Below are 12,559 nucleotides of genomic sequence, written 5' to 3'. Positions count from 1 at the left end.
ACAATGAGTGTCATGTGTCTTTAATAAGAGATTACATGTAGCTGGCTAAACTCATTGTCTCCCAGGTACGGATATATCATATGGCTCTATCTGACTAGGTACGGAGATATCCGCTCAGACTGTTAGCTTCAGTCACTTCATGTAACGTCGATCTAACGCCTGCATTCCAGCGTGTTGATACACACTTACTACACAGTTGCTACAATTCTGAGTGACCTGCTGCAGCACAGCTGGTCTCGGCTAAAAAAACCAAACTTGGTCAACATCGGTGGGGTAGAAAGTGTAAAGGCGGTGATTGTGACGACTGTCTCACAGGTGGAACAGGAGAACATGGAGGACGGGAAAACGGTGCGAGAGATCTACATCCGGGGGTGGAAGGTCGACTTGGCCCTGATGGAGGTCACACACACACACTACACACACGGACGCATGCACGCACGCAGTCACGCACGCACGCACACGCACATGCAGACGCACACACACACATACACATCCACACACACACATACACACCCACACACATTCACACACACACACACACACACACATTCACACACACACACACACACGCAACCACGCACGCACACACACACACACGCTGAAGCACGAACACACACACACACACACGCACGCAAAAACACGCTGATGCTCGAACACACACACACACACACACACACACATATATATATATATGACATATATATATATATATATATATAATATATATTCACACACGCACGCACGCACACACACGCTGAAGCACGAACACACACACGCACGCACGCACAAACACGCTGACGCTCGAACACACACACACACATATATATATATATATATATATTCACACACGCACGCACGCACACACACAAACACACTCACACAAGCACACACACGCACGCATATGCACGCACACTCTCTCTCTCTCTCTCTCTCTCTCTCTATCTGTTCCCCCTTTCTCTTGTCCCCAGGTGTTGGAGCGGTGCCTGCCCGCCATGCCGCGACTACGCTTGCTACACCTGTGGAACGTGGGGCTCGGTGTGGAGACGCTGACCCTGCTGGCCTCCTTCCTCCCGCAGTGCAGCAAACTGACCACGCTGGTGTTGGACGGCAACACGCTGACCGGCTGCCCCGTGTCCAAGCTGCTCGGCCCCACCTGTTATCTTGAGTACCTGTCACTCAGGTCGGTCGACATGGCCATGATGGAGGTCACACACACACACACACACACACACACACACACACACACACACACACACACACACACACACACACACACACACACACACAAATTGTCAAGGAGCGTGTGTGTGTTGGTACGCCTAATGGGGTTTTGACAGTTTGTGTGTGTGTTAGTACGCCTCACATGGTTTTGACAGTTTGTGTGCGTGTTAGTACGCCTCACATGGTTTTGACAGTTTGTGTGTGTGTTAGTACGCCTCACATGGTTTTGACAGTTTGTATGTGAGTGTGTTAGTACGCCTCACATGGTTTTGACAGTTTGTGTGTGTGTTAGTACGCCTCACATGGTTTTGACAGTTTGTGTGTGTGTTAGTACGCCTCACATGGTTTTGACAGTTTGTGTGTGTGTTAGTACGCCTCATATGGTTTTGACAGTTTGTGTGTGTGTTAGTACGCCTCACATGGTTTTGACAGTTTGTGTGTGTGTTAGTACGCCTCACATGGTTTTGACAGTTTGTGTGTGTGTTAGTACGCCTCACATGGTTTTGACAGTTTATGTGTGTGTTAGTACGCCTCACATGGTTTTGACAGTTTGTGTGTGTGTTAGTACGCCTCACATGGTTTTGACAGTTTGTGTGTGTGTTAGTACGCCTCACATGGTTTTGACAGTTTGTGTGTGTGTTAGTACGCCTCACATGGTTTTGACAGTTTGTGTGTGTGTTAGTACGCCTCACATGGTTTTGACAGTTTGTGTGTGTGTTAGTACGCCTCACATGGTTTTGACAGTTTGTGTGTGTGTTAGTACGCCTCACATGGTTTTGACAGTTTGTGTGTGTGTTAGTACGCCTCACATGGTTTTGACAGTTTGTGGGTGTGTTACTACGCCTCACATGGTTTTGACAGTTTATGTGTGTGTTAGTACGCCTCACATGGTTTTGACAGTTTGTGTGTGTGTTAGTACGCCTCACATGGTTTTGACAGTTTGTGTGTGTGTTAGTACGCCTCACATGGTTTTGACAGTTTGTGTGTGTGTTAGTACGCCTCACATGGTTTTGACAGTTTGTGTGTGTGTTAGTACGCCTCACATGGTTTTGACAGTTTGTGTGTGTGTTAGTACGCCTCACATGGTTTTGACAGTTTGTGTGTGTGTTAGTACGCCTCACATGGTTTTGACAGTTTGTGTGTGTGTTAGTACGCCTCACATGGTTTTGACAGTTTGTGGGTGTGTTACTACGCCTCACATGGTTTTGACAGTTTGTGGGTGTGTTACTACGCCTCACATGGTTTTGACAGTTTATGTGTGTGTTAGTACGCCTCACATGGTTTTGACAGTTTGTGTGTGTGTTAGTACGCCTCACATGGTTTTGACAGTTTGTGTGTGTGTTAGTACGCCTCACATGGTTTTGACAGTTTGTGTGTGTGTTAGTACGCCTCACATGGTTTTGACAGTTTGTGTGTGTGTTAGTACGCCTCACATGGTTTTGACAGTTTGTGTGTGTGTTAGTACGCCTCACATGGTTTTGACAGTTTGTGTGTGTGTTAGTACGCCTCACATGGTTTTGACAGTTTGTGTGTGTGTTAGTACGCCTCACATGGTTTTGACAGTTTGTGTGTGTGTTAGTACGCCTCACATGGTTTTGACAGTTTGTGTGTGTGTTAGTACGCCTCACATGGTTTTGACAGTTTGTGTGTGTGTTAGTACGCCTCACATGGTTTTGACAGTTTGTGTGTGTTAGTACGCCTCACATGGTTTTGACAGTTTGTGTGTGTGTTAGTACGCCTCACATGGTTTTGACAGTTTGTGTGTGTGTTAGTACGCCTCACATGGTTTTGACAGTTTGTGTGTGTTGGTACGCCTAATGGGGTTTTGACAGTTTGTGTGTGTGTTAGTACGCCTCACATGGTTTTGACAGTTGTGGGTGTTGTTTTCGTGGTCGAAACTGTTAAAAATTGGGACTTCGTCATCTTTGTTAATAGGTGAGTACTGTATTTTGTCAAAGATCTTCTTCTTCTTGTTCTTCCTTTTCTTTGTGTTCCCCTTCCATCCTTGGATATATGGGCTATGTTCACGAGAAACTTAACAACCGGGTGGAAACCAGACGCGAGGTTGGATAGCCTAGATTGAAATCATAAACACACCTCAATTTCAACCAATCATTTTGGTCGTTTTCTTCAATTCTTTCACAGGTCCGTTTAATTTGTCTTCCAACGGGAGCGAGAGTTGGGGGGGGGGGGGAGGGAAGGGGGGGCGTATGAATACCAGATCTTCTCCCTCAACTTTTAAAGTTTCTGCAGATATCGAGATTGTGTTCTGCTTTATGGCTAACCTACACAATTAGGTGGGTCAATGGGCCCAGCCGTATTTAAAGTGTTTCTCAACCCTCCAAATAATAATAATAATAATAATAATAATAATAATAATAATAATAATAATAATTGTCAGTAAGTACTGGTGTCACATGACTGATGTGAACCAGTTGATTGGCTAATGGCGATGCGCTAAAACTGTTAGCGCACTCTTGGAGTGCGCTAACTTTTCCACAGAGCGTATTCTTCCGCCCTTTGCTTAAGCGAGAGTGTACTCTCATCCTCAGAATTAATTAATGACATGTAGCTTATATTCTCCACAATACCAATGATTAAGACCATACATTTCCTGCTTCTCAATTAAAGCAGAAGATGGGTTTTTTTCTGACAGATTGCATGTGCCTGTGCCACAGTTGCCACTGATCTACAAATAGAACCCGCTGTGTCTAATTTTTCAGTTTCGACTTGCGAAGATTCCTCTCATAATTATGCCATGTTAGTGGCATGTAGTTTATTGTCCACATTACCAAATGATGAGTTAGTATACAATTCCCAGCAGCTAACAGAAAACACAAGTGTTATTCCGATAACGTAGCAGCAGAGACGGTAGCAGCTAGATCAGCACGTAGCAGACTACACTGAAATACGACTGCATCTGTTCAGTAAATGAATGTTTTCCGAATTATTATTTCAAGGCAAGAACAATCGGAATCGAAAACGTGTAGGGTTTAGAACGTTCTTACCATATATAAGACTTATTACCAGCCTGCCTCATGCGTGCAGACTCAGTGCAACGTGACGAGCAAAGTTGTTTTTGAAATGAGACTCAGTGCAGTAGCAGACGACATAAATCCCGCTCAGCAAATTAACATGTTGGGCAAATGTGAACGATAAAACGATGGGGATATAATACGTGTAGGGTTCAGAGCATTCTTACCGTTCATATTTAGTACCAGACTCCCCGATGAGTGAAGATACCACACGAGAAACATGCCACATTTATTTTGAAAATGTTCTTTCCGTCGACCTTGGCAAGGGGCAAAACTCTGCACAGTCAATCTGTCGAAGCTCGATGAAGGTTTCGAATCGCAAATAATTAAGAGCACAGTCCTTTCTCCGAGTTTAAATGAGGTCTCTATGAAAGATCATCACTTTTTAGCTTAACGCTACACTGGAATTTACCAACAGAATTTAAAACAAGAGTTTGCGTGTGACGAAAGCACGACACACTTGAGACAGCCCACACAAAAGTAGATCCAGTGACACAAACCGGACCACACAGTTACGGCTATCCAAATGCGCGTTGCAAAATGTGCGTTTTGAATCTTCTTTTTTCTCTGGCGGTACTGACAATATCGTTATTGAAACAATCCCAGTGCACTAAGGGATTTATAGAGCAAATCTCGAAAATAATTATTGAACTCAGCGCTATGCGCTTCGTTCAATAATGAATTTTCTCGATTTGCTCTATAAATCCCTTAGTGCACTGGGATGTCTCAATAACTTAAATAATAATAATAATAATAATAAATGAGCATTTATATAGCGCAACATCATAACTTTACAATTATGCTCTTTGCGCTTGACACATCTAAAATTAAAACACAGTTATACAAGCATTTACATCTACATTCATAGTCAACAACGCTTAATTAAAAGCATACACCATCAAACATACATTACAACAAATTCTTCCACTAACTAAGTAATATAAACATGAATAAAATAGGTAGTGAAAACAAGGAAATACACTTACCGTTAATGTTTTCTCCACGACTAGCGCCGGCTTTTGATATCCTTTTACATTATATAAATGATAAACAAGTGTTTTGGTAGTCTTGTTTTATTATTGAACTATTAACCTTCTGGAGGCTGGTTCTGCTAACTATCTCTGACGATAAACCAGGCTGTTGCTATCCATGGCATTATTACTGATGTTCAGGTTCTCCCCACTCTCTCTGAATGATGAACCAGACTGTTGCTATCCATGGCATTATTACTGATGTTCAGGTTCTCCTCACTCTCTCTGAATGATGAACCAGACTGTTGCTATCCATGGCATTATTACTGATGTTCAGGTTCTCCCCACTCTCTCTGAATGATGAACCAGACTGTTGCTATCCATGGCATTATTACTGATGTTCAGGTTCTCCCCACTCTCTCTGCATGATGAACCAGACTGTTGCTATCCATGGCATTATTACTGATGTTCAGGTTCTCCTCACTCTCTCTGAATGATGAACCAGACTGTTGCTATCCATGGCATTATTACTGATGTTCAGGTTCTCCCCACTCTCTCTGAATGATGAACCAGACTGTTGCTATCCATGGCATTATTACTGATGTTCAGGTTCTCCCCACTCTCTCTGAATGACGAACCAGACTGTTGCTATCCATGGCATTATTACTGATGTTCAGGTTCTCCTCACTCTCTCTGAATGATGAACCAGACTGTTGCTATCCATGGCATTATTACTGATGTTCAGGTTCTCCCCACTCTCTCTGAATGATGAACCAGACTGTTGCTATCCATGGCATTATTACTGATGTTCAGGTTCTCCTCACTCTCTCTGAATGATGAACCAGACTGTTGCTATCCATGGCATTATTACTGATGTTCAGGTTCCCCCCACTCTCTCTGAATGATGAACCAGGCTGTTGCTATCCATGGCATTATTACTGCTGTTCAGGTTCTCCCCACTCTCTCTGAATGATGAACCAGGCTGTTGCTATCCATGGCATTATTACTGATGTTCAGGTTCTCCTCACTCTCTCTGAATGATGAACCAGACTGTTGCTATCCATGGCATTATTACTGATGTTCAGGTTCTCCTCACTCTCTCTGAATGATGAACCAGACTGTTGCTATCCATGGCATTATTACTGATGTTCAGGTTCTCCTCACTCTCTCTGAATGATGAACCAGGCTGTTGCTATCCATGGCATTATTACTGATGTTCAGGTTCTCCTCACTCTCTCTGAATGATGAACCAGACTGTTGCTATCCATGGCATTATTACTGATGTTCAGGTTCTCCTCACTCTCTCTGAATGATGAACCAGACTGTTGCTATCCATGGCATTATTACTGATGTTCAGGTTCTCCCCACTCTCTCTGAATGATGAACCAGACTGTTGCTATCCATGGCATTATTACTGATGTTCAGGTTCTCCCCACTCTCTCTGAATGATGAACCAGGCTGTTGCTATCCATGGCATTATTACTGATGTTCAGGTTCTCCTCACTCTCTCTGAATGATGAACCAGACTGTTGCTATCCATGGCATTATTACTGATGTTCAGGTTCTCCCCACTCTCTCTGAATGATGAACCAGACTGTTGCTATCCATGGCATTATTACTGATGTTCAGGTTCTCCCCACTCTCTCTGAATGATGAACCAGGCTGTTGCTATCCATGGCATTATTACTGATGTTCAGGTTCTCCTCACTCTCTCTGAATGATGAACCAGGCTGTTGCTATCCATGGCATTATTACTGATGTTCAGGTTCTCCTCACTCTCTCTGAATGATGAACCAGGCTGTTGCTATCCATGGCATTATTACTGATGTTCAGGTTCTCCTCACTCTCTCTGAATGATGAACCAGACTGTTGCTATCCATGGCATTATTACTGATGTTCAGGTTCTCCCCACTCTCTCTGCATGATGAACCAGGCTGTTGCTATCCATGGCATAATTACTGTTTTTCAGGTTCTGCGGGCTGACGGAAATCGAGGCGGGAGGTATCGGGGGACAACTGAGATCCACCACCCTCCCCCTCCTAACCCTCCTCCTCACTGGCAACCACATTGGTGACGTGGGTGCCACCTACATCGCGGATGCTCTGCGTCTCAACCGCACGCTGTTGACCTTGAACTTGTCCGCTAACGGGATCAAGGACGAGGGCGCGGCTAGCCTCAGTGTGGCCCTGTCCCACTTCCAGCTGAGTCACCAGCAGATCGTGGAGCGACGCCAGCTGCTGTCCAAGAAGTGGGAGAGAGAGAAGGAGAATATGGTTCCTGCTCATCTGAATCAAAGGCAATCCAGGTGTGTTTCTGTGTATGTGTGTGTGAGTGTGTATGTTGTGTGTGTGTGTGTGTGTGTGTGTGTGTGTGTGTGAGTGTATGTGTGTGTGTGTATATGTGTGCGTGTGTGTGTGTGTGTGTGTGTGTGTGTGTGTGTGTGTGTGTGTGTGTGTGTGTGTGTGTGTGTGTTGACCGGATCATTACAATCACCAGTGAAAGTGCTCAGTACGTGTCTTGTACACTGATTTAGATTTAAGATCAGGAAGAATATACAGTATCCCATACAAGTCACGACACTCAGTGCCAGTGTCCAGACACACTTGGCAGAGCAGCACACTTGAAATGAAAGTTTGATTCCCCATTCCCCCTTTCATGTGTGTGTGTGTGTGTGTGTGTGTGGGTGTGTGTGTGTGCGTGCGTGCGTGCGTGCGTGCGCGTGTGTGTGTGCGTGTGTGCGTGCGTGCGTGTATATGCGTGTGTGTGTGTGTGTGTGTGTGTCAGTGCGTGTGTGTGTGTGTGTGTGTGTGTGTGTGTATGCGTGACTTAAATCGGGGATGAATTTACAGAGGTTGTAAACAAAAAACGAACCAGGGTCTTAGAATCAAGGGAGCCCTAAGTTACTGGGGGCGTCTTAAAGGCATATGTACGCGCTCCCGTGTTTACAAAGTGTAGTTTGCCCATAATCGATGTCAAACGCACCATAAGACCATGTAATGACGATATGTCGCCATGCGCGGACCATATACATGCATTACAGCTTGTTTTAGAGTCTCAAAAACTTTGGATGTAAACAAAGACGCGGAGTTATTTCCCTTGCGTCAACGCTACCTCTGTTGGCAAATCTATAAATAGGACGATCCAGATCAAAATGAAAATTAACATATCTCAACATTGAAGGGGTCCTAGACCACAATATTTTGCAGGGAACTTAATTTAGCATGTCTCCAGCTGTTGGTAAAGCAATTAGCGTGTATAGTCATCGAGTACATATGGCTTTAAAATCGAGGTTTCACTGTGTGATACTGTAGGTCCAAGAGCTCGTTAGGCTACCCGAAGGACATTCGCGCAGTGAAGGAAAATTACCGCAAGGTCAAGGACACTAAGGCCAAGCTCAAGGTCGAAGCGACGTCAGTACGCCAGCAGAAGGTGTCGAAGCATGGCATAATCAACTTTCACCTTGACACCAAGAAAGGACACCAAGACACACAGAAACTGTTGCGGACGCGTCGCAACTCACCAGCGTCCAGGTGCAGTCGCGAATCCTTGGACAAGCTGGACAAAAAAGGTAAGTCCTTGCATGAAAAACAAATCGCGTGAAGCGGTATCAAAACATCTATCCAACAAACGTGAGGGAGACCTTCTCATGAGATAACAATATCGTTCAAATCACACGTGTGTGTGTGTGTGTGTGTGTGTGTGTGTGTGTGTGTGTGTGTGTGTGTGTGTGTGTGTGTGTGTGTGTGTGTGTGTGTGTGTGTGTGTGTGTGTGTGTGTGTGTGTGTGTGTGTGTGTGTGTGTGTGTGTTATGTAAATGATGTCGTGTCTAACTATACCGAGCAACAAAAGAAACGCGAATTATGTTTCGATATTTTGATTTTAAAAAACGCAGTTAATCTGAGAGTGACAATTTTCGGGATATAGATGCCCTATGCAGTCATGTGTAACAAAGCTGTTGTGTGAATATTTTCCCATTGCTGCTGTCTCAACGCACGGGACAAGCAGTTTCCACGTGAAACACATGATGCGCGCTTACAGCACGTGCAAGCGGAGTAGGGGAAACCTCATGTGTGAGATGTGTTCACTGATGCATTAGTAATAAAAAGAGACCATGGTACGCTTACTGCCAGTCTAACTTTTGACAGAGTCAAGATGCCAAGATTGACACCAGAACAACGCGAGAGGGCAGTGGGTCGAATATCGGCGGGTGATGACCCAGAAGCGGTAGCAGTCGCTTTCAATGTGCATCTGTCAACAGTGTATCGCCTTCAGCAACATTCTGTCCACACTGGAAGCACTGCTGATACACAACGAAGTGGAAGACCTCGCGTTACCACACAGAGACAAGATCGCCAGATCCTGCGTCATCATTTGAGAAACCGATTCCATACAGCCAATGGAACAGCCAGGAACACCGTCGGGAACCACCAGGGACTCATCAGTGGCCAGACAGTACGCCGAAGACTTGCTGAGCGAGACCTCCAAAACTGCCGTCCAGCTAGAGGACCAGTCCTCACTCAAAGGCATCGCATGGCGCGCCAGCAGTGGGCCCAGGATCACATCAACTGGAACTGGAGACAATGGCGAAACATTCTGTTCACCGATGAGAGCCGTTACTGCATTAGTCATGTTGATGGGCGTGTCGGAGTGTGGCGAAGAAGAGGTGAACGCTATAGATGCTGGTGACTGCGTCATGGAACACAATGCCCAGGGTGGACCAAACGTCATGGTCTGGGGTGGAATCGGCCTCAACCAATCCCTGGGACCTGTGTTTTTCAACAATCTTGGTCCTGGTCGGGGAAACGGCATCACAGCACAGCGTTATATTGACCAGATCCTACAGCCTCATGTTGTGCCCTTTTTCCAGGCGCGCAGAAACTGTGTTCTGCAGCAAGATAACGCTCGCCCGCACACAGCCAGGGTCACCCAGGCCTTCCTGCAGCACAATAACATCGACATCATAGCCTGGCCCGCCCTCAGCCCAGATTTGAATCCCATTGAACATTTTTGGGACCAACTTCAAAGAAAGCTCAACCAGTTACGCCCAGGACCAAGAACTGCCGCAGAACTGCGTCAGGCCCTTATCCATGCCTGGTGCAACATCCCGAGAGACGCCATCAACCGACTCATCCACTCCATGAGGCGCCGCTGCCAGGCCGTCATCAGCGTCCATGGGGGTCACACACCGTACTGACCATCTGCAGAGGCTTCCTTTTCCCGTGGCAGCGAAAGACTATGCCATAGCCAAGAACAGTGTGCGAAGAACATACCACCGTGATTTTGATTCGTTTCGATGTTACGTTTATGAGAAATGACATTTTTTGACTAACATGCGAAGCAAAAGTGAGTCTATGTACTCACCCGAGTCGTCCGTCCGTCCGTCCGTCCGTCCGTCCGTCCGTCCGTCCGTCCGTCCCCCCGTCCGTCCGTCCGTCCGGACGTCCGTCCGGAAAACTTTAACGTTGGATATTTCTTGGACACTATTCAGTCTATCAGTACCAAATTTGGCAAGATGGTGTATGATGACAAGGCCCCAAAAAACATACATAGCATCTTGACCTTGCTTCAAGGTCAAGGTCGCAGGGGCCATAAATGTTGCCTAAAAAACAGCTATTTTTCCCATTTTTCCCAATTTCTCTGAAGTTTTTGAGATTCAATACCTCACCTATATATGATATATAGGGCAAAGTAAGCCCCATCTTTTGATACCAGTTTGGTTTACCTTGCTTCAAGGTCAAGGTCACAGGAGCTCTTCAAAGTTGGATTGTATACATATTTTGAAGTGTCCTTGACCCTGAACTATGGAAGATAACTGTTTCAAACTTAAAAATTATGTGGGGCACATGTTATGCTTTCATCATGAGACACATTTGGTCACATATGATCAAGGTCGAGGTCACTTTGACCCTTATGAAATGTGACCAAAATAAGGTAGTGAACCACTAAAAGTGACCATATCTCATGGTAGAAAGAGCCAATAAGCACCATTGTACTTCCTATGTCTTGAATTAATAGCTTTGTGTTGCATGACCTTGGATGACCTTGACCTTGGGTCAAGGTCACATGTATTTTGGTAGGAAAAATGTGTAAAGCAGTTCTTAGTGTATGATGTCATTGCTAGGTTTAGTTATTTGACCTTGACCCTGAAGGTCAAGGTCATGTAAAGGTCAAGGTCAAGCATGTGAGTCGTATGGGCTTTGCCCTTCTTGTTTAAATTGTGATTAAACGTTTTTTCTGAGGAAAATTCTAGAATATAGTCAATTTTTGTAAAGATTTTAGTTAAGCAGTATGTAAGAAATGTGAAGTCCTTTGTACTGGAAACTTGCATTCTCCCAGTAAGGTAATACATTGTACAATGTTTCAAGCCCCTGGAGCAAATTTTTGATTAGTGCTTTTGTGAACAAGAAACAATTGACAAGTGGCTCTATCCCATCTCCCCCCTTTCCCCGTCGCGATATAACCTTCGTGGTTGAAAACGACGTTAAACACCAAATAAAGAAAGAAAAGAAAGAATGGAGAAAATTTGCGTTTCTTTTGTTGCTCGGTATAGTCTGGCAGGGACCAGGGGCCAGTTTCATAAGCCAGAAACACAGTCGACCAACTGCAGTTGTCCGAGAGAACCACAGTAATCCGACGTTATCGGGTTTTACGAACAAAATTTCAGTCGGCCGACTGCGGCTCGTCTCACCGGAAGTCGGCCAAACACGGTGATGCTCTCCCCCCAACACTGTGTTCGGCTTACTGCGGTAAACCGAAAATAAATGTAATTGTCAGTAAGTACTGGTGTCACATGACTGATGTGAACCAGTTGATTGGCTAATGGCGATGCGCTAAAACTGTTAGCGCACTCTTGGAGTGCGCTAACTTTTCCACAGAGCGTATTCTTCCGCCCTTTGCCTAAGCGAGACTGTGCTCTCATCCTCAGAATTAATTAATGACATGTAGCTTATATTCTCCACAATACCAAAATACCATAAATTTCCTGCTTCTCAATTAAAGCAGAAGTGGGTTTTTTTTCTGACAGATTGCATGTGCCTGTGCCACAGTTGCCACTGATCTAAAAATAGAACCCGCTGTGTCTATTTTTCAGTTTCAACTTGCTAAGAATCTTCTCATAATTATGCCGTAGCTTATTATCCACATTACCAAATGATGAGTTAGTATACAATTCCCAGCAGCTAAGAGAAAACACAAGTGTTATTCCGATAACGTACCACTGAACTAGATCAGCATTTGGAATATATACGTAGCAGACTAGATTACACTGAAATACGACTGCATCAGTTCAGTAAATGAAAAGTTTCCGAATTATTATTTCAAGGCAACAACAAT

General features: G+C 44.8%; 1 protein-coding gene across 1 annotated transcript in view; it reads left to right on the top strand.

The window, feature by feature from the left end:
- Nucleotides 1-12,559, top strand: part of LOC138973904 (leucine-rich repeat-containing protein 71-like) — a gene marked incomplete at its 5' end in the record, with an annotated part of 37,553 nt that overhangs the window by 17,423 nt on the left and 7,571 nt on the right. Inside the window, 4 exon segments of the mRNA XM_070346609.1 lie at nt 316-399; nt 969-1,180; nt 7,197-7,532; nt 8,539-8,795. Of these exon segments, the coding sequence (XP_070202710.1) occupies nt 316-399; nt 969-1,180; nt 7,197-7,532; nt 8,539-8,795 (889 nt within the window).

Source organism: Littorina saxatilis, linkage group LG8, assembly GCF_037325665.1.
Source record: "Littorina saxatilis isolate snail1 linkage group LG8, US_GU_Lsax_2.0, whole genome shotgun sequence".
NCBI classification, from domain to species: Eukaryota; Metazoa; Mollusca; class Gastropoda; order Littorinimorpha; family Littorinidae; genus Littorina; species Littorina saxatilis.
Note: the sequence above shows the minus strand (reverse complement) of the source record. Positions and strands in the feature narration are given on the sequence as shown.